Source organism: Erinaceus europaeus, chromosome 3 (assembly GCF_950295315.1).
Source record: "Erinaceus europaeus chromosome 3, mEriEur2.1, whole genome shotgun sequence".
Taxonomy (NCBI): Eukaryota; Metazoa; Chordata; class Mammalia; order Eulipotyphla; family Erinaceidae; genus Erinaceus; species Erinaceus europaeus.
In genome coordinates, this window is record NC_080164.1 from 81,486,256 (window position 1) to 81,509,584 (window position 23,329).

At 43.0% G+C, this 23,329-nt stretch overlaps 1 protein-coding gene across 5 annotated transcripts in view; it reads right to left on the reverse strand.

The window, feature by feature from the left end:
• Positions 1-23,329, reverse strand: part of LIMS1 (LIM zinc finger domain containing 1) — a 165,452-nt gene that overhangs the window by 72,493 nt on the left and 69,630 nt on the right. The window contains exon 1 of one of the 5 annotated variants that reach the window (XM_007537121.3): positions 11,481-11,655. The exons of the other annotated variants lie outside the window; for them this stretch is intronic. Coding sequence (XP_007537183.1) covers positions 11,481-11,590 — 110 coding nt within the window. The 5' untranslated portion in view covers positions 11,591-11,655. Of the gene's footprint in view, positions 1-11,480; positions 11,656-23,329 lie in introns of those variants that run through there. 5 annotated transcript variants of the gene reach the window in all.

Consider the following 23,329-nt stretch of genomic DNA (forward strand, 5'->3'; position numbering starts at 1 on the left):
TCTGCAGTCATCAAAGAGTCAGAAATTATCAAATAAACATTTTCCTCCCCAAGTATAGTTTCGGTAGTGTACAACAAATTTAACAGAAATTTTTAAAAGCTCCCTTGTTATATTTCCCTCTCAAGTTTGTCTAATTTCTCTGATGATTGAGAAATACTGTTCTCTTAAAGGTTTCTGTCTTCTTAAAAAATATTTTTTAGGCAGTTGGGCGGCAGCACAGCGGGTTAAGCGCAGGTAGCACAAAGCGCAAGGACCGGAGTAAGGATCCCAGTTTAGGCCCGGCTCCCTACCTGTAGGGGAATCACTTCACAGGCAGTGAAACTGGTCTGCAGGTGTCCTTCTCTCTCCCTCTCTGTCTTCCCCTCCTCTCTCCATTTCTCTCTGTCCTATCCAACAAGGATATTTCTCTCTGTCCTATCCATCAATAACTACAACAATAAAACAAGGCCAACAAAAGGGAAAATAAATATTTTTAAAAAGATTAAAAAATATATCTTTTTTTTAAATTTATTCCCTTTTGTTGCCCTTGTTTTATTGTTGTAGTTATTATTGTTGTTGTCGTCGTTGTTGGATAGGACAGAGAGAAATGGAGAGAGGAGGGGAAGACAGAGAGGAGGAGAGAAAGATAGACACCTGCAGACCTGCTTCACTGCCTGCGAAGCGACTCCCCTGCAGGGGGGGAGCCGGGGTTTGAACCGGGATCCTTATGCCGGTCCTTGTGCTTTGTGCCACCTGCGCTTAACCCGCTGCGCTACAGCCCGACTCCCAAAAATATATCTTTTAATGTATTAACAAGAGCGAGGGAGGTGCAGAGGGAGAGAACCAAAGCATCATGCTTGAGAGTCCAATATTTTATCCACTGTGCCACCTCCTAATATGATGTCCCTCTTGTTTTTATGTAGTGTTAGGGGTCAAATCTAGGGCTTCAAGTCTGCAAGTCCTGCATACCAGTGTGGATTTATCTCTCTGACTGCAATATAATACCATTAAAAATTATATATATGTAGGAATGTTCCAAGCTGTACCAATATCAGGATCCATCTTCCTCAGGTGTAGCGTAGAGTATACTGTCCAGCCTCCCTTCAGAGGATAGAACATTCTCTACCATTGTTGATCCAAGTTGAGGGCAAGGTCCTATGGGGGCCCACAAAGGGGTCTATTGTGTTGTTCCTGCGGCAGCTTGGAACATTCCTACTTATGACCACAGAATGTGAACTCAGATCTATAGGGATGCAGAGGTCACATAGGTTCCTAAGCTGAGTATGGGCCCCATAGATCACATCAAATCTCAAATCGATGGGGTTTACAATCAACAACATTTATACACCTTTCCCATATTAGGGAGCTACTCTCTTCCCTGATCCAGCTTTCTGGTCCTTTTTCCAGCCATGACATCATCTCCCCAGACAATAATTATGATTCACCTGCATATCAGATTTCAGGCTCAGGCAAAAAAAAACCAAAAAACACTAGTATAACTAGTATAGCCACAGGTCCTTTGGAATATAACTAAAATATGCCTACTAGCTATCTACAAAACAGAGACCCCTTTCCCCAACTCTTCACCTGCATTATTCCAGCCTTTAGGTCCACGGTTGGTCAACAATTTGTTTGGCTTTGTATGTTAACTCTCTTTTCAACCACCAGGTTCCAGATGCCAGCATGATGCCGATCAGACTTCCCTGGACAGACAGCCCCACCAATGTGTCCTAGAGCTCTGCTTCCTCAGAGCCCTTCCCCACTAGGGAAAGAGAGAGACAGGCTGGAAGTATGGATAGTATGGATTGACCAGTCAACGCCCATGTTCAGCGGGGAAGCAATTACAGAAGCTAGCCTTTCAACCTTCTGCATCCCACAATGACCCTGGGTCCATACTCCCAGAGGGTTAAAGAATAGGAAAGCTGGGAGTCGGGCTGTAGTGCAGCGGGTTAAGCGCAGGTGGCGCAAAGCGCAAGGACTGGCATAGGATCCCGGTTCGAGCCCCGGCTCCCCACCTGCAGGGGAGTCCCTTCACAAGCGGTGAAGCAGGTCTGCAGGTGTCTATCTTTCTCTCCCTCTCTCTGTCTTCCCCCTCCTCTCTCCATTTCTTTCTGTCCTATCCAACAACAATAACACCAATAATAACTATAACAATAAAACAACAAGGGCAACAAAAAGGAATAAATAATAAAAAAAAAAAGAATAGGAAAGCTATCAGGGGATGGGGTGGGATTCAGAGTTCTGTTGGTGGGAATTGTGTGAAGTTGTACCCTCTTATCTTATGGTTTAGTCAACGTTACCTTTTTATAAATAAAAAATTATATATATATAATATATATATATATATTTCTTTTTAATGACAGAGAGGAGAGAGCAAAAACCAGAGCATCACTTTGGCACATGTGATGCTGGGTATTGAAGTCAGTCTCAACCCTGACAGCCCAAACTCATTGTTTTTTTAAAATCTCTTTATTGGGGGATTAATGGTTTACAGTTGATAGTAAAATACAATAGTTTCTACATGCATAACATTTCCCAGTTTTCCACATAACAATTCAACCCCCACTAGGTCCTCCTCTGCCATTTTGTTCCAGGACCTGAACCCTTCCCCCCTCTACCCCAGAGTCCTTTACTTGGTGCAATACAACAACTCCAGTCCAACTGTTCAAGTTCTGCTTATTTTTTCCTCTCTGATCTTGTTTTTCAACTTCTACCTATGGGTCTGATCATCCCATATTTATCCTTTTGTTCCCAACTTATCTCACTTCACATGATTCCTTCAAGTTCCATCCAGGGTGGAGTGAAGAAGGTGAATTCACCAAGTTTAACAGCTGAGTGGTATTCCAGTGTGTGTGTGTGTGTATATCTCACTCACAGCTTACTCAGCCACTCATCTGTTGTTGGACACCTGGGTTGCTTCCAGGTTTGGACTATGCTTCTCTCTCTGAGTGATAGTGAACAGAGATTATCAGTCAATAATTAAGACTAAAAAAAGTGTCAAAATAGTTCTATCTAGAATAAAAGCAATACCTCTAAGCCACTTTATTTTCACACTCCTTTATTCATGCAAACAGAAATAGATAGTAAAAACTGAGCAGCAATAGGGCCCTTGCTTGAGAGGCACAAAAGAAGTAAGGTGAGGCCACTGGTTTTGAATAATCCTCTTTATTAATCAGGATGAGAATGGAAGGAAGGGTCATTACAGTTTGAATACCTGTGCATTACACTCCAAGAATCTTTTAATCAAGATAGTAATGGGCAGTGGCCTTGCAGGTGGTGGAGTGGATGAAGCATTGGGCTCTCGAGCTGGAAAGCCCAAGTTCAATGTCCAGCATCATATACGCAAGGGTGACACCTTAGTTTTCTTTTTTCTCTTTCTTTCATTCTTTCTTTTTTTTTAGCAGAGCATTGCTCAGATCTGGCTTATGGTGGTGGTGGAGGGTTGAACCTGGGACTTTGGAGCCTCAGGCATGACAGTCTCTTTGCATAACCATTATGCTATCTACCCCTGCTCCATATGTCTCTTTATCTCCCTTTCTATTTCTTTGTCTCTACCAGGACAAAAAAAAAAGAGAGAGAGAGAGAAAATGGACATATAACTATTGCATTTTACTGTTGACTATAAATCATTAATCCCCCAATAAAAAATTTTAAAGAAAGGGAAAATGGATATATAATATTATGTAAGTCTAAGGTATACAAAAGTTGGCTTGATACATTTTATACTGCAAGAGGACAGCTACAGCTGTTATCAGGTAACACATCACTATCATGTTGCATGATTACACTTTGTTTTTATGTAGAAAGCAACCAAGATTTAACTTCTTGCTCAATCTAAAGTTTTTAATCCAGCATGGTAGACTGTAACAACTCTACTATATATTAGTCGCTAGAACTGACCTATCTACAATTTAAAATTTTTTGTCCATAAAACATCTCCCCAAGACATGCCCTCCTAACTCCCCTCAGCCTCTGGTAACCACCACTAGCACTTGTACTACTTCAGGCTGTTGGCAGATTCCACATATAAATGACATCATATAGTACTGGTCTTTTTCTCTCTGGTGAAACTGAAAAAGAAAGGAGAAGGGGGAGAGATAAGAGGGAGAAAGACACTTACAGCACTGTCTCACTCCTCCTGAAGCTTTGTCCCTGCAGCTCCTTGTGCAATGTAATGAGTACACTCTACCAGGTGTGTCACCTCCTGGCCCCAGTATATATTAATTATATCCTTGAACACATAACTTCAGAAAACACTATTGCTGAGTTTGGAGACGTCTCACCTGGAAAAGCACACACTATACCATGTGCAGGGATCCGAGTTCAAGCCCCTAGTCACCACATGGGAGCACCAAGCAAAGGGGAAGCTTCACAAGCTGCCAAGCAGTGCTGTCAAGTCTCTTTTCTGTCTTTACCTTTCTGCTTATCATCCTCTACCAGAAAATAAACAAATAATAATAAAATAAAAATCTTCTGCAAGAGTGGTGGAATCATGCAGGCACAAAGACCCAGTAGAGAAGGAAAGAAGAAAGAAAAGGAAGAAGGAAGGATGGAAGGAAGGTAGGAAAAGGAAAAAGAAGAATAAAAACAAGCACTATTGCCTTAAAAAGCGACACCGAGAAACTAACGGCTCTCTATCACAAAGAGAAAAAAAATCTTTGTGGTTCGGGAGGTGGTGCAGTTGATAGGGCATCAAATTCTTGAGCATGAAGTCCTGATTTCAATCCCAGGCAGCACATGTGCCAGGGTGATGCCTGGTTCTTTCTCTCTCCTCCTATGTTTCTCATTAATAAATAAATAAAATGTTTAAAAAAATAAGATATTAAAAAATCTTTGCTGTTAATTGTGTGATGTTGTCATCGTTAGACAGATCAATGTGCTCGCAGGCCAGTGAAGTAGTTCACTTGAATAGTGCACTGCTTTGCCACATGGGCACCCAGGTTAAAGCCCGGCCTTGTCCCCACTGCACTGAAGGAAGTTTCAGTGCTGTGGTCTCTTTCACTCTCTCTCTCTCTGCCTTTACCTAAAAAATAAATAAATAAGTAGGTAAAGTGCTCTCCTTTAACTATCAAATGACAAGAACTGGGGGAAAAATTTGCATAGCTGAAGACCCCCCCCCCACCTGCCCAATTCTAAAACTGAACCACAAATGCTGATTTTTCAATCGAAAGATAAGTCACTAAATGATGATCAAAGTGAAAGGAAATGCTCATGCAGGGCAGCCCACTCCAAACTCCACAGAATCCTGAGCACTGACTCATTTCAGTCAGTGATAGTAGGCGGGGGAGGGAGGTGGATAGCATAAAGGCTATGCAAATAGATTCTCATGTCTCAGGTTCTGAAGTCCTAGGTTCAATCCCCTGTAGCACCATCAGCCAGAGCTGAGCAGTCCTCTGGTAAAAAACAAACAAACAAGCGAACAAATTAACAACAACAAAAAAAAACTGAGCACAGCAACTGCTTATACAATGATGATGGTCCCTTACAGCCCAAGGATGTTCTCCCTGGTTTAAAGGGTTGTTGAGTTAAAAATAAGACAAATAAAAATAAACAAGCCAGCAAAGTTCTTAAAACAGTGCTTGATCCCTAAGGAGGGCTCAGTCTATGGGAATGTGTTATGCAGGAACACGTAATCCGAGGGTTCTATTTTTAAACCAAGTCAAGGGCATTCCTACTATTTGAAAAAGATTATGAGCAATATCAAGACAGATACAACCTCAGGTTGGCTTATTTTTTTTTAATTTTTTAATGAATAGGTTCTAAAGGTCACTTTTCTCAGTATTTTCTGCTTGCCACAGCTACACATCTGCCAGGGAAAGACACCATGAAGGAACCCACATCTCCAAGTGCATTTTCCTGACTCACACTCCATTCACAAGACTGATGCAGCCCTGATGTTATTCAGGCACAATCAGTCTACCTGTGAGCTGGGTCACAGCTGGTGAGGAGGGCAGATGCAGGGCTGAAGGGACCTAAGGGTTCATTTAGCACTAGACCAGGAACTTGGTCCAAAGGGTCAGAGTCACTATTTTGGCAGGCACGTGAGTCTATGTCGCAACTCCCACAGAAACAAGACATGACTGTAGGAGCATGACTGTGTGCCAAGAAAGCATTATCAACACTGCAGTGTGGATTTAATGTAATTTGTACATGTCATGAAATATTTGTGATTCTTGCTCATGCGTTGAAAAACATAAACTATCCTAAATTTGTGGGCTGTCCAAAAGCCAACAGTGGGCTAGATTTGGCCTAATTGCCAGTTTTCAAAACCCAAACTAAATTATGCTTTGTATGTAGTCAGCAAAGATTTGAATTTCGAATCTGATAGTGTCTGTCCAATCAGCTATTTAAAGAGGCTGAACAAAAGTAACCTTGAGAGTTTAAAGGAGAGGAAGGGAAGTGGGAATTGGTGTGTTTTGTTCTGGTCTTTTCAAAAAAACAATGTGTGTGACTTGGGAAGTGGCAAAGTGGGTAAAGTGTCAGATTCTCAGGTACAAGGTCCTGAGTTAAGCCCCTGGCACCACATGTACCAGAGTGATGTTCTGATCCAACGTCTCTACCCTAAATTCTTTCTAAAATTTTTTTCCCCTCTAAAAACACTGTACTTTAGCACAACTTAAATTTCAGAGACATAATAAATAACCAATAAACAGCTAAGGAGTTGGTATAAAGACACACATATATATATATGCCCCATGTCCACCTTAGATTGCACTACCATACATCACAGATACCAGGATTATTTTCAGATATTGTTCTGAGTTCACTGCTTAAATCTGAAAGGCACCTTAGGATGTGAGGGTGACCTGGCTGCAACATCTGTCACCCCAGATTGCTCCCCTCCTAGGGCCTCCAGACAAGCTTGCAAGGTCTAAAACTCACCCCAGTCCTAAGGACGTGAACATACAGATAATCTGCATATATACAGTGTATGTGGAGAAGCTTGCACTTAAATGAATACCCATGCTTGACCTAAATCTGTAACAATCAGTCTCATGAGGAAACAATTTCCAGTTATTTCTTTTTTAAGGTTTTCTTTATTTTTAATTAGTTTTTATTTTTTAAATTATGCTAGAGACAGAAGTGGGGGGGATGGAGGGAGGGAAAGAGAGACACCTATAACGCTGCTTCACCTCTCATGAAGCTTCTTCTCCCGCAGGTAGGGACTGTGGACTTGAACCTAGGTCCTCGTGTATGGTAACTTGTAAGTTTACCAGCTGTGCCACCACTCTGCCCCTTCAGTTATTTCTCAGGCATATCCCATTCTGGCCACAACTAAGCACATTTTTTTTAAAGATTTTAAAAAATTTTATTAGTGATTTAATATTAGTTTACAAAATTACATGTCAACAGGGGTATAATTCCACACCATTCCCATCACCAGAGTTCTGAATCCCCAACACCTCCATTGCAAGCCATCGCAGTTTGCAGACATGGGTTAACGACTTTTTAAAACCTTTTTATTTACTTATTACTAGAGACAGAGAAAAATTGAGAGGGGAAGGGGAACAGAGAAGGAAAGAGACAGAGAGACACATGGATCCCTGCTTCACCACTCATGAAGTTTCCCCCTACAAATGGGGACCAGGGGCTTGAACCCGGGGACCCGGGTCCTTCTAAGCACATGTTCTAGAGCTCAGGGTAAAACCTCAGTGGACACTTTGTATGAGATATGGCAGTTACTATCTCAATAAGATAATTTGCTATAACATAATTCTTAAACACAGTAAATATGCAAGAATCATAGTTAAGTTTCCAACTGTTTTTAATAACTTACACTAAGAATCGATAGTGATTTTCCATGCTACTTCTTACATGCTTCTGTTCAAAACAGTTTCAAGTCTCAAGTCAGAGCTAATTCCATGTCTATTATAGTCTTCTATGGACTAGTACACTGTTTTGGAGCAAAGCCATTTATTTAAACTAAACAAAAAGTGTTTCCTGGCAGTAAGCACAGTTCTCTCTAGTCTCTGAAGGTTTTCTGCTGGAGTCCACAGACACTCAGAGAAGTATGAGTACAGAGGAGTAAGTGCAGGAATGTGAGATAGAAAGATCTCTGGGGGCCAGGTATAGAGGTGCACCTGGTTGAGCACACATGTTACAGTGCACAAAGACCTGGGTTCAAGTCCTTGGTCCCCACTTGCAGTGGGAAGACATCCTGAGTGGTGAAGCAATGTTGCAGGTGTTTCTCTCTCTCTATCACTCCCTTCCCTCTTGATTTCTGGCTGTCTCTAACCAATAAATAAATAAATAAAGATGGCGGTTGGGCAGTAGGTAGCATACCAGGTTAAGCACATATAGTGCAAAGCACAAGGATAGCGCAAGAATCCCAATTAGAGCTCCTGGCTCCCCACCTGCAGAGGGGCCGCATCACAAGCAGCAAAGCAGGTCTGCAGGTGTCTATCTTTCTCTCCCCCTCCTCTCTCCATTTCTCTGTCCTATCCAACAACAACAATAGCAACAACAACAATAATAGTAATGAAAAAAAGATGGCCTCCAGAAGCAGTGAATTCATGGTGCAGGCACTGAGCCCCAGCAATAACACTGGAGGCTAAATAAATAAATAAATAAATAAAATACTAGAAAAAGAGATCTCTGGTAGTCATGTGTGTGTGTGTGGTGATGTTCAAAAGGCCAGAACTGAGGTATTCTCTGAGGGAAGACACTGTATCTGGCTCACTGCTGTAACTTCAAGTAGCTGAGCAGACACACAATGCAAACAAGTTGAATGGGGCCCAGACAAAGTAGTTCTGCAAAACATGTTCATGCCTGAGGCCCAAAGGTTCCAGGTTCAATCCCCAACATGACAAGTCACAGCTGAGCAGTGTCCTAGTAGAAGACAGAGGATGGAAGAAAGGAGGAGAAGGAAAATAATTCAGTGCATGAAAATAATTGCTCCTACATCAACTGTCAACAACAATACTCCTTCCTCATGAAATTTGTGGTGATAATTTTATGAAATAATTGATGTTCAATAATGAAGTTTTAAAGCTTTTTATTTTACTTTTATTTTTTTTCTAATTGAGAAAGAGTGAAGGAGAGAAGGGAGGGAAGGAAGGAAAGAGAGCAACACTGATCAGAGCATTGCTCAGCCATTGGAATCCAGAAGGTGAGGAAATGATGGTCTTGGGCCCCCATCTTGTTTGCCCTGCTTCAATTTCAGTCAACTTCTAGAAGCTTATCTGATTAGCAAGAGAAAGCTCAATGTTTCACCAAATCTCACACTTCAAACATATAACAAGTGAAAGTCTAAACTCTTCAAATTCTGACGTTTTAATTAAAATTTTTAAAACTTTATTTATTTATTGGATAGAGACAGTCAGAAATCAAGAGGGAAGGGAGTGACAGAGAGGGAGAGACAGAGACCTATAACACTGCTTCACTACTTGCAAAGCTTTCCCCCTGCAGGTGGGAGCTGGGGGCTGGGACCCAGGTCCTTGCACATTGTAACGTGTACTCAACCAGGTACGCCACCACCTGGCCCCTTTAAATTCTGTTTAATACAACCGATTCAAAGTCAATACTTTGAATGTTGCTAGGAAACTCCTGACATAGCAGGGAACGTACTCTGCTGATGTTATAATCAGTAACTGTCCTTTAATGCCCCCTTTCTCTGCAAACAGTAGTCTAAGAGCCAGTAATTTTTTTTCCCTTTTGTTGCCCTTGTTGTTTAACATTGTTGTGGTTATTGATGTCGTTGTTGTTGGATAGGACAGAGAGAAATGGAGAGAGATGGGGAAGACAGAGAGGGAGAGAGAAAGGGAGACACCTACAGACCTGCTTCACCACTTGTGAAGTGACTCCCCTGCAGGTGGGGAGCCAGGGGCTCGAATCGGGATCCTTACGTCAGTTCTTGGGCTTTGTGCCACATGTGCTTAACCAGCTGCACCACCGCCCAACTCCCGAAGAACCAATAATTATCAAGTAAACTGTGATGTCTCTCCCTCTCTATATGTGAAAAATTAATTTAAACAAATTTCATCTGGGGAGAGGTGAAACTGCAGGTGTGAGGTCCTGAACGCCCACACACTTACACCCCCCCCCCCCCACAATCACAAACCTCTTTGCCATTTTTCCTTCTCAATTTTATCTATGTGGTTTGGTCACCTCTGGAGCTTCACTGCTTTGAGTCTTGTTGTTTTATTTTGTTGTTGTCATCATTGTTGTCGTCCCCCACTCCCCACCCCCGACATACATATAGAAAGAATGAGACAGAGAAGGAGGAAAAGAGACCACAGCAGTGAAGCTCCCATCAAGGTAGGAAGCTAGGATTAAACCTGGGTATCCTGTATTATTTACCTAGCTCTCTATTTAATAATTTAATGGGGTGGGATGGGCAGAGGGGGATCGTTTTGGCTTGTTTTTGTCCTGGTTACATATAGTGCTGGGGAGGGAGGGTCTTACACATGTGTGGCAATGAGCCACTTTCAGGTCAAATTTAGACAGAGAATCAAAAAGCAACTCTAAAAACGAGTTTATAGGAAAAAAAGGTCAGTAGTACACAAAATGCAAACAGTTCTCCCATCACCCAATTGGACTATTCAGACACTTAAGCCAGAGCCAGAAACAAATCACAGTGCTTGTGTAGCAAGGGCAAGCCAACTAGCTGACTCGGGGTAGTGCACTGCTGTGTCATGTGCCCACCACATGGGAGCTCTCTCTCTCTCTCTCTCTCTCTCTCTCTCTCTCTCTGCAAAAGTCAGCCCAGAGCAGTGAAGCCCTAGAGATGGGGGGAAAAAAAGGTACTAGGGAAATATAATAAAAATAAGTTTCCTTTTACTGCAGCCTCCTGTCTATACTAAAACAGCAGCAGAAAACCTGCACCGTTCACAGTTGAGAGCATTAACATATAGCTGAATGCTGCAGAACCTCTTCAGAACCTAAATTCACACAAAATTTCAGTAGTTCAACAGAAAAATGAAAGATGTGTCATTCTAGGCACATTTACTTAGAAAAACAAAGAAAGAGAAAAAGAAAAAAAAAACCCTAAACTTTTAGGTTAAGATAGTGTCCAGGCTGTTTGTGTCCTTCCTTTGCCCTGGGGTTGCAGAGAGCAGTGTCACTGCATTCCTCTGCAAAGTCCTTTTCAATAACAAGGAATCCTCTGTGAGCAGCCCTAACCATACACACTGCCCTCCCCACCACAAATCACAAAGGTATTTCTCACCTTTATACTCTTCCTCAAAGTAGATTGTGTTCAAATTAAAGTGTGTGTGTGTGTCTGGGGGGTGGGGGTGGGGGTCGGAAGATCCTTATTTCCAGTTTTCAATGGGACTCTGGTGATTCTATCATTTTAAAGGCACAAGGGGAAGCATGGAGGGGGCAGTTAGTGAATGAATGGCAGAAAGAGTGTGCTAGCTCCTCACAGCTCCCATGAATCACAGCCTCTAATCACAGACAGCAGGTTCCCAGTGGTACCTCGTTACCACATCCACTTAGGAGGGACTGTCCTATAGTCCCTGAGAACCTTGACCTTTCCCTGGTGGTGATTTTGCACTCACCTAAGCATTTCTTCCTCTGGTAGCCCACTGGGTCTCAGGTTGTCTGGGCGATCCCGCCTCCTCCTATAGAGGCCTGAATGCGAGAGCTCTTTAAGCTGTAATGCGGTCATGTTTTCTCCGTTAATCAATTCCTGACACTCAGAAGCAGTGTGACTGTCCAGGCTCTAGAAGCCAGTGTCCCTTGCCCTGGGGCCTCTGCACACCTGCGGAGAGCTGGAACCTCAGGCTGCCAGCACTGAGGTTTGACTTCCTGTTTCTCTAGCACACACCCTCCTCAGGCTGGCTTATCGTTAAGAGCTGTACCTAGGGAGGGTGGAAGCAGGGGAGGCCTCCCCGACCTGGGCTGCTCATATGTTGACTAATAAGCAAGACATAACTGTTATGAGTAATCACACTGATGCCTTTATGAGTCTCTTTCCAGCATCTGCCTGTGTTAAAGGGGCAAAGAAGCTCCACTCTGATAACTACAGGAGAGTCCTGACCAGTTTTATTGGCCAGAACACCCATTAACTTTTCACAGGCTGCTGCCAGTTTAGAGATCAGGAGCTCTTTGGGATAAATTCCTTTTAAAATAAAATAAAATAAAAGCTGTGTTGTAAAGGGAAGCAGTTCAATTTCTCCCTCTCACCACTCTGATCTCAATCCTCTTTAGAAGGAAGTGCTTCCCCTGTTGCACCATTAAATATTACTCAAAACTTCATAACTGAAAGAAAAGTGGCATCCTATGGCAACCTCCATTCAATGATGTTCTGACTCTAGTCACCCAATTTGGGTCATTTCCTCCATACAATGTGCCCCTCACCTTGGCTCTTCCAATGTGATGCCACGTGGTGACACGGTTAAGAAGGTGGTTTGTGTGTGCAGGCGCAGACCAGTGTGTGTAGGAGGCAGGGGGTGGGGACAGGCAACAGAGGGCCAGAGAGCATGGGGCAAATCCATCACTCAGCTCTTAATAACGCTAGTACATATCACATGACCTTCCAACGTCAATACAATTACCACATCACAAACATGGGCTAGCAGGGTGGGAAGTTGTTAGCAGTGGTTTGACTTTAGGGTTCCAGGAGTTCCTCTTTGGGCAATCTGGCTTAGTTTTTCACAAAGGGGGTCAAACTCAGTGCCTCTTACATGTGGGGCTGAGTGACACCCTTAGCCTCTCTAAGTGACTTTTACCTGATTCTTTCTTTGCTAGAATCCCCCCAAATAAGAACACAGAGAAATAAAGTCTGCAACTTTTTTTACACCAAGGGTTAGAGCTAACGTAGTCATTCTGCTTTGTGTCATAGCCACGAAGATCAAGCGGTGCCACAAGGGGAGTCTATATCCTTTCTACTTCACTCAGGACAGCCTCCCCTTAGGTTACCCTTTCAACATACTTATTCCACAGTCCCAATGGGAAGCAAACAACATTTGACTGCCAACATTAAATACACTGTGTATATATATTTATTTATGGGAGAGAGAAGTAGAGAGAGAACCAAAGAATTACTCTGACATGAGATGCAGTGGGTTAAACTTGGAACCTCATGGTTGAGGGCCCACAATGCTGTGTGCACTGCACCACCTGCCAGGGCCACTCAAGCATCTGTGTTTTTAAAGATACAGAGAATGATGATTAATTTTGTTACTACATTTCATTTCACTAAGTGAAATAAATTAAAAAAAAAACAGGTGGACTTTGTATCTCTTTCTGGAAGCGGACATAAAAAAAACTGGAAATACTGGAGGTTTCTGGAGGACTTAAGGACAGTAGCAGAAAGAAAAAGCTTTCTTGTCACACATGCTCTGTGCCTTCCGAATGTTAAATATTCTACCTTTTCAAAAAGAAAAAGAAACTGTTTAGACTTATATGTTTTTTGTATAATGTCCCAAGAGTCCAGTGAGGCCTAAATATAGACAAGTGTGAAAGTTTACAGTAACAGAAGTAAATAAAATCAGGATATCTAAAGCATTTTCCTTTTTTTTTTTTTAATTGTTGGTGGGGAACAAATAAAGAGAGAAAAATCACACTTTTTTTCCATTCTAGGTATCAAAATAGAATGTCAGGTGAATAAAAAGAAAACTAATTATACTTTCTTTCATGGAAAACACAAAAACCTCATGATTAAATATGAACTGTTTCAACAGGAAGATGTAAACAATATAGCCTGACTTTTATTTTAAAGAAAAGTAGAAAGAGTGACAAAAGAACTTGATGAGTACTACAGACTAGAAAGATAGGAAACACCTAGCTGTGGAGAATGAATCCTGTTTTTGATGAGTCTACGGGTAAAAGGATGTGAATAGAAAAAAAAAGGTTCCCAAGTCATGTAACAGACAAACTGAGGGGCCGGGTGGTAGTGCACCTGGTTTAGCACATGTATTACAATGCGTAAGGACCCAGGTTCGAGCCCCCAGTGCCCACCTGCAGGAGGAAAGCTTTGCGAATGGTGAAGTAGTGCTGCAGGTGTCTCTGTCTCCCTCTCTGTCACCCTCTTGTTCTGGCTGTCTTTATCCAATAAATAAGGATAACAACAACAACAACAACAAAAAAAAAAAAAAAAACTGAAACAACTCTTACCCTCACAACTATAGGTAAATGGGATTGTGGCAAATTAATGTTTCCATTCTCAAAAAACTGAAAGAAGTGCACACAATGTAATTCTGTATGAAGCACAAGAATCCTCTCAAGGATCCTGGTTTAAGCCCCTGGCTCCCCCACCTGTGGGGGGGGGGTCGTCACTTCACAAATGGTGAAGCAGGTCTGCAGGTGTCTATCTTTCTCTGTCTTCCCCTGCTCTCTCAATTCCTCTCTGTCCTATCCAACAACAGAAGTAGCAACAACAACAATAATAACAGCAACAACAATAATGGAAAAAACGGCCTCTAGGAGCAGTGGATTCATAGTGCAGGCACCAAGCTTAAGTGAGAACCCTAGAGACTATATATATAAAAAACTTGTATACATATATATACAAGTTATAGATAGATAATTATTATAGAATCAGCCCATAATGGTGACCTTGGGAGGATGGAGGGGATGGGACACAGAACTCTGTTGGTGGGAACCAAATGGAATTATACATACTTTTGTTAACGTACAATTTTATAAATCAATAATAAATTACTAATAAAATACATTAAAAAGGAAGGAAGTGAACGCAGGGCTGTAGAAGTGAATAAAAATAAGCAAAAAGGATAGGCAGATGGCAGTTTCTACTGGAGGGGGTGGGGAAGGCATAGAACTCTGGTGGTGGGAAAGATGTGGAATTATACCCCAATTAGCTTATAATTTCATAAAAAGAAATAAAGAGAGAGAGAGAGAAAGAGGCGCAGCGGAGAAGGAGGGAGGTGTGTGGTGACCACAGCACCAGAGCTTCCTCCAAAGCAGTGAGGGCTGGGCTTGAACCTGGGTCACACACATGGTAAAGCAGCACATTATCTGGGTGAGCTATTTTGACAGTCCAAGGCAAAGCTCTTTTAACCTTTTGACCAAAAACACAGAGGAGAGAGACTTTGTCTATTCCCCTTGTAGAGATTGAGCTGTGCATTGTGATTTTCCTGTGCTTGAGGTCAAGCGAGGGAAGCCTACACAGCCAGGGAAATTCACCAGTGTTCCACCCCTCACCACAAAGCCTTCTTCCTGTCCCATCAGTCAGCATAAGGGAAGGGGAACACCTTCCAGGAGAGCACAGGAGACTACAAAGGAGTCAAACCCAGTGCCTTGCTCTCAGAGCAAGTAGACTGCCAAGGAGATTCCCAATTTCCAACTATCTTAGCAAGCTTTTGACAGAACAGAGGGTGGTCTGGGTTTTGAAGTTTATTGGTTTCTGTAGCAGATTTTTTTGGGGGCAGGGGTCATTCGAGAGATAAGGAGGAAGAAAGAGACCAGGAGAGATGGAGGGAATCACAGTATTGCTCCACTGCATAAGAAGCTTCCTTCTTGTGGGGCCTGCCATGAAGTAGTAGCCTGGATTGAACTTGGATCTTTGAGCATGTACACTGTACCCACTCTCTCTGGTGAGCCTCCTGCCAGTCTCTGGAGGTCAGCGTGGGTTCTCATGCAAGGCAGAATTCTTACCTATCATTCTTACTATTGTCATGACTTGGGATTCTTTTCTCCTGAGGCCTCTACTGGTATGTCACTTAGTATCTCCTAAAACTCCTGAGGTTTACACCAGTCTCTCTCTCTCTCTCTCTCTCTCTCTCTCTCTCTCTCTCCTTCTCTCCCTCTCTCCCTCTCTCCATGGTTAGGCATCAGGAGCAAGCATGTGTTTCTTTGTCTTTCTTTTTTTTTTTTTTTTAATTTTATGTATCTATTAATGTGAAAGATAGGAGGAGAGAGAGAGAGAGAGCCAGACATCAATCTGGTACATGTGCTGCCAGGAACTGACATTTGGGGCCTCATGCTTGAGAGTCCAGTGCTTTATCCATGCACCACCTCCTGGACCACAAGGAGCAAGGTTACTTTTTTTTTTTTTGCCTCCAGGGTTATTGCTGGGGCTCCATGCCTGCACTATGAATCCACTGCTCCTGGAGGCTATTTTTTCCCTTTTGTTGTCCTTGTTGTTTATCATTGTTGTTGATATTATTGTTGTTGTTGTTATTGCTGTCATCGTTGTTGGATAGGACAGAGAGAAATGGAGAGAGGAGGGGAAGACAAAGAGGGGGAGAGAAAGATAGATACCTGCAGACCTGCTTCACTGTTTGTGAAGCAACCACCCCTGCAGGTGGAGCCAGGGGCTCAACCTGGGATCCTTATGCCGGTCCTTGCGCTTTGTGCCATGTGTACGTAACCTGCTGCGATACCACCCAGCCCTCTCAAGCTTACTTTTATAATAGTACAGTGGGCTTGTGAACCTAGGTGTAGGTCTTTAGTCCCTCCTGTGCAATCTCTTTAAATCGGCGCTTTTTATTATTTTTTTTAAAGATTTATTTTGTTAATGAGAGAGAGAGAGAGAATAAGAGCCCTGCTCTGGTACATGTGATGTGAAAGGTTGAGTTAAGGACCTCTTGTTTGAATGTATAATGCTTTTTCCACAACACCACTTCCCAGGCTCCACTTTGCTTATTAAAATTTTATAGATTTATCTGGTGGTCTAGGAGGTGGTACAATGAATAAAGCACTGGACCAGGGAGTCGGTGGTAGCACAGCAGGTTACGCGCAGGTGGCACAAAGTGCAGGGACAGGTGTAAGAATCTGTGTTCGAGCCCCCGGCTCCCCACCTGCAGGGGAGTCACTTCATAAGCAGTGAAGCAGGTGTGCAGGTGTCAGGTGTGCAGGTGTCTATCTTTCTCTCCCCCCTGTCTTCCCCATCTCTCTCCATTTCTATCTGTCCTATCCAACAATGATGACATCAATAACAATAATAACTACAACAATAAAACAACAAGGGCAACAAAAGGAAATAAATAATTAAAAAAAAAAAAAAAAAGCACTGGACCCTCAACCATGAGGTCGTGAGTTAATCCCTGGCATCATATGTGCCAGAGTGATGCTCTTTTTTTTTCTTTTCTTTCTTCTCTCTGCCCAATATTTATTTAATTTACTTTTGATAGAGACAGAAAAACTGGGAGGAGAGGTGAATATAGAGAGGGGAAGACAGAGAGAGAGAGACACCTGTGGCACTACTTCACCACTCATGAAGCTTCCCTTCCTGGGGGTTTGAATCTGGGTCTTCAAGCATTGTAGCATGTTTAGTTTCCCAGAAGCACCACTACCCAGCACCCCTCTGACACACACTCTCTCTCATGCTAATAAGTATATCTATTTAAACTATTTATTATATTTATTTTTATGAAAAAAGGGAGAGAAGGAGTGAGAGTACCACCCCAGCATATGCTGGGGGTAGAAGCCTGGGCTTCTTAGACACAAGAAATGTGCTATACCCATCAAGCCACTCCCCTGCCACTGTACTTGTCTCATGTCGACAAAATCAGATCCAGGTCGATGCTATCAGCACAGCTGTTAAGTTCTTTGTAGTTTCAAGCTCATGATGGAAGTGACTTAAGACAAAGCTTTATGGCATATCACATGGCCTTGTTCTGCCGGGCAAATATCTGGCAGTAGTTTTCCACCCTGGAGGGTCACAGACCTTTCTCAGGTGTGACTAAAGCTAATAACCCTCCGAGAACACACGTGGGCACAGAACCTAACAGGTGGACTTTACCTTAGCTTTTATCTGGGAGCCTCTGACGCCATGGTGCCAGGCTTGTAAGTTCAATGGCTCCTTTCCTACACATGAGCCCACACTGGGCTGGACTTGACTTCAGCAGGACTCCAGACTTCTTTTCAGCTTCCTAATCTGTCACTGATCTTTTTTTTTTTTCCCTTTCTCCTCTCATCTTTTTTTTTTTTTTTTGATAGAGACAGAAGTGGTGGGGGGCGGTGGATAAAGTGGGAGAGGAGAGAGACCTGCAACAATGTTCTCCCATTAGTGAAACACCCCCTTCCCTCACAGGTATGGACTGGGGACTTGAATCCAGGTCCTTGCACATGGTTATAATATATGCACCCTACCAGGTGGGCCAACTCCTCTCACTGATCTTATCCTCTTCTAATCCATTCTCCATATTTTCAAGAGCTCTTTTAAAATGTGAACTGGGGAAAAAACAAACTGTCTATGCAACAGATCTTCCTTCCTGAGGCTGTGAGGTCCCAGGTCCAACACCTAGCACTACCATCAGCCAGAGCTGAGCAGGGGTCTGGTAGAAAAGAAAACGAGAAGTGAATCAATCACATAAAGACCTTCTGAAAAGTTCTGTGTCCTGTTCCCTCACCCTCACTGTACATAATTCTGGAGGGTGCCTGGAACTTCCTCTCACCTCCTGTCTTTTTTTTTTTTAATTAATTAATTTATTTAAAAAAGGAGACATTAACAAAACTATAGGATAGGAAGGGTATGACTCCACACAATTCCCACCACCAGAACTCTGTATCCTCTCCTCTCCCCTGATAGCTTTCCTATTCTTTAGCCCTCTGGGAGTATGGACACAAGGTCATTGTGGGATACAGAAGGTGGAAGGTCTGGCTTCTGTAGTTGCTTCCCCGCTGAACATGGGCATTGACAGGTCGATCCATACTCCCAGCCTGTATTTTTTTTTTTTTTTTTGCCTCCAGTGTTATTGCTGGGGCTCAGTGCCTGCACTATGAATCCACTGCTCCTGGAGGCTATTTTTTTCCTTTTTGTTGCCATTGTTGTTTATCGTTGTTGTTATTATTATTGCTGTTGTTATTGGATAGGACAGAGAGAAATCGAGAGAGGAGGAAGACAGAGCAGGGAGAGAAAGATAGACGCCTACAGATCTGTTTCACCACTTGTGAAGCGAACCCCCTGCAGGTGGGGTGCCAGGGGCAGGAACCGGGATCCTTACACTGGTCCTTGCACTTTGCACCATGTGCGCTTAACCCGCTGTGCCACCGCCTGCCCCATCTTTTTTTTTTAAGGTTTATTTTTATTTATTGCATATGAGAGAGTCACAGGTAAGACAGAGAAAGAGAGAAGCCAGAGCACCATTTGGATTAAAGCAGGAGACAAAGGTATGAGAATCCTGCGCTCTGCAGCTGAGTTTATCTCCTTTCCATTCACTTGCTGTCTTCCCACATACAGCTCTGGAATACTCCAGCAGGATCTCCGGTAGGGCTGCCATACCCTAGGCATCCAATTGAATGCCCCCCCCCCCATTGTTGACCTCTGACTTATTGTGGTGGTGGTAGGAACTGAGCCTGGGACCTTGAAGCCTTAGATATCTCCCTCACCCAGTGGGCTATTTCTTTGGTCACCTCTCCTCTTAGAAAAACAAGTGTCTCTCTCTTTCCCTAGTGGGGCAGGGCTCTGGGGAGGCGGGGCTCCAGGACACATTGGTGAGACAGGCTGGGAATATGGATTGACCTGCCAGCGCCCATGTTCAGTGGAGAAGCAATTACAGATGCCAGACCTTCCACCTTCTACACCCCATAATGACCCTGGGTCCATACTCCCAGAGGGATCAAGAATAAAAGCTTTCAAGGGAGGGGGTGGGATACAGAGTTCTGGTGGTAGGAGTTTTGTGGAATTGCACCCCCTTATCCTATGGTCTTGTCAATATTTCCATTTTATAAATAAAATTTTAAAAAGAATAACAATTGTGTGAGGAGAGCAATGTATCTCATTTATCACTGTGTCTTCAAGGCTACCTTAGGTAGGCAGTAGACACCAGCAGTTGTTAAACAAACACATGCTTTGTCTTAGCTGTCCACGCAATTGGTTTTGAGAGCTTGCCAATGGTACATTTGAGATTAAGACACTAAGTATTGCAACCTCCCCACCCCCAGTCACCACCACTTCTACCTTTTCTACATTTAACATTAAACACCACCTAAAAGGCTTGTTGGTTAATTTGTTTTAAGGCACGGATTCTGTAGTTTTGGAAGAATTCACTTTCTTAGTGAGCTATAAAAACCAAGAAGCTTGTCATATTTGTAGAGTTGAAGAGTACCTTCTGCCAGTCATACTTTCCTTTTGGGAGAAGAATTTAATACCAGGGTATCTTTTTTAAAAAATATATACTTATTTGTTTACTTATTATTGGATAGAGACAGAAAAATTGAAAGGGGAGGGGAGAGAAAGTGACAGAGAGATAGCTGTAGCACTGCTTCACCACTCATGAAGCTTTCCTCTTGCCCAATACTAGGCTATCTTTTTAAAAGATCATTTATTTATTAGAGAGAGAGAGAGAGAGAGAGAGGAGGAGGGGGAGGAGGAGAAGCCCAGAGTATCACAATGGTACATGCAATGCCAGAGATTGAACTAAGGACCTTATGCTTGACAGTCCAACTTTTTTTTTTTTTTTGCTTTGCAACTAACATTGAACTTAATGAAAGTGGGTCCTTTTTAGTTTGAGTTTCATCTCAAGGCAGACAGGGAAATGAGCCTGTGGGAAGAGTGCTGGACTTGAATGAACAAGGCTTTGGGGCTTTGGGTTTGATACCTAGAACTGCATATGACAGCGTGGAGCTCTGGTCTCTCTCCACCTTGCCCTCACTAAACCAACCAACAAACTAACTAAAATAAAGTTACTTACTGAACATATTTATTAGTTTCTCTTTCGTTTTACTGATAGAGACAGAAATAGGGAGAGGGAGAAGGAGAGGAGAGAGACACCTGCATCACTGTTCTACCATTTGTGAAGTTTCCTCCTTGCAGGCAGGAACCAGGGGCTTGAACCTGGGTCTTCGTGCATGGCGATGTGTATGCTCAACCACTGAGCCAGCACTTGACTCCAGTATATAAATCCTTTAAAAATATTTCATTAGGGGGTCGGGCAGAGGGTTAAGAGCATATGGCTCAAAGCACAAGGACCAGTGTAAGAATCCCGGTTCGAGCACCCAGCTCCCCAACTGCAGGGGAATCGCTTCACAGGCCGTGAAGCAGGTGCAAGTGTCTATCTTTCTCTCCCTCTCTCTTGTCTTCCCCTCCTCTCTCCATTTCTCTCCAATGACAACAACATCAATAACAACAACAATAATTACAACAACAATAAAAAGGGCAACAAAAGGGAAATTAAATAAATATTTTTTTAAAAATCATGAATAAGGGGGCTGGGCGGTAGCACAGTGGGCTAAGTGCACAGGGCGTGAAGCGCACCACCAGCTTAAGGATCCCAGTTCCAGCCCCCAACTCCCCACCTGCAGGAGGGTCGATTCACAGGCAGTGAAGCAGGTCTGCAGGTGTCTATCTTTCTCTCCCCCTCTCTGTCTTCCCCTCCTCTCTCCATTTCTCTCTGTCCTATCCAACAACGACAGCAATCACAACAACAATGATAAACAACAAGGGCAACAAAAAGGAAGAAACAGTTTCCAGGAGCAGTGGATTCATAGTGCAGGCACTGAGCCCCAGCAATAACCCTGGAGGCAAAAAACCCAAAAATTCACAAATAATGATATACAGTAGAAAGCAAACTTTCCCTAACACAGTGTGAGCATCTTTCCTCCCTATTACATACTCATCTCCTAGTCATGCCATCTTCCTAGATCAAGTCTTTCCAGAGAGTTCTGGGATGCTACTGTAAAGAGAAAACCCTATACACTGTAAAGAGAGAACTCTATAATGTAAACAGATTTGCTACAAAAGGGTTTGAACTATAATATGCCATTGTGAGTAGGTTCAAGTTCAGATTAACTAAAAAACCAGTATAAGGCAGAATCCACTGTTCAGAAAAAAAAAAAATCTCAGTTTAAAAAAAAGGTCACTGAAAACACGGCTCTGTTTCCAAGTGGCTGATATTACAACTGTCTATTCTAAGCCCATGTCCTTTTTTTTTTTTTTGTCAATCAGCCTTTCTGCTTTCTGTAACCCCAGCACACACAAGTGAACAGGCTGAACTCTTAAGAAAAACTTGTCAGAACCTGCTTGTCACTCTAAGCAGAAACACAGCACCTCAGAAAGTAGTTCAGTGAGAAGAGCACCTTCACCCCAGACCCTGGGTCCAGTTCCTGGCACTGACTGTGAGGAAGTAGTGCTCTGATTGCTCTCCTTTTTCCTTTGACTCTCCTCAGATAGCTATGCGACCCCTCCCCCCCCTCATAGAAATAAGTACACGTTTGGCCTGGGACTAGGCACAATTGATACTGCACTGGACTCTTCAAGTGTGAGGTTCTGAGTTCAATCCCAGGCACTGCATGTGCCAGAATGATGCCCTGCTTTGATCTCTGTCCTCCTCTACCTGTCATAAATATTTAAAACACACACACAGGGGGCTGGGCGGTAGCACTGCGGGTTAAGAGCATATGGCGCAAAGCGCAAGGGCCAGCGTAAGGATCCCGGTTGGAGCTCCCAGCTCCCCACCTGCAAAGGGGTCGATTCGCAAGTGGTGAAGCAGGTCTGCAGCTGTCTATCTTTCTCTCCCCCTCTCTGTCTTCCCCTTCTCTATCCATTTCTCTCTGTTCTATCCAACAACTATAACAACTACAGGGGAAACAAGGGCAACAAAAAGGGAAAAAGAGGCTCCAGGAGCAGTGGATTCGTAGTGTTGGCACGGAGCCCCAGCAATAACCCTAGAGGTAAACACACACACACACACACACACACACACACACACACACACACACACACACACACGATATTGGTTATTCCAACTCAAAACACACATGCGACAGAGATTTCCTCGACAGAGCACTGAAGTGGAAGGAAGGAAGGAAGGAAGGAAGGAAGGATGAAAAGTTCCCAGGAGGACTGTACAGTTCTGCCTTAAGGGTAAATTAGAATATACACAACATACTGTGTTTTGATATAGTAAACAAGTTTTTTTAAATTTATTATCTCTATTTATTAGATAAAGACAGCCAGAAATCACGAGGGTAAGGGAAGAAACAGACACACAGAGACAGTGTGTATGAGAGAGAGAGAGAGACACTTGCAGCATTGTTCCACCACTCATAAATTTTCCCCCCTGCAGATGGGGTCTGGGGGCTTGAACCCAGGTCCTTGTGTATTGTAACATGTGTGCTCAACCAGATGTGCCACCACCTGGCTCCAGTAAACAAGTTTTTTTTAAACCATACTTGGAGTCAAATTTTTGTAAACAGTTTTGATTCTCTAAAGGAACTTGTTTTTAAAAGAGAGTCTGATGGCAGTCTTTTCACAAAAGTTTCTCTGTGAGGGAAAGGAGACAGTGTAATGATTATGACAAACTGTCATGCCTCAAGTTCTGAAGTCCCAGGTTCAATCTCAGGTACTGCTCAAAACTGAACAGTGTCCTGGTTCAAAAAAAATTTTTTTTAATCCTTTTAACAATTTGTTTTTTCTGTGAATAGAGATGTCAACACAATTTGGCCCAAGACACATGTTTTGATAGCACTTTCTACATAACATTACAACAGATATTATTTT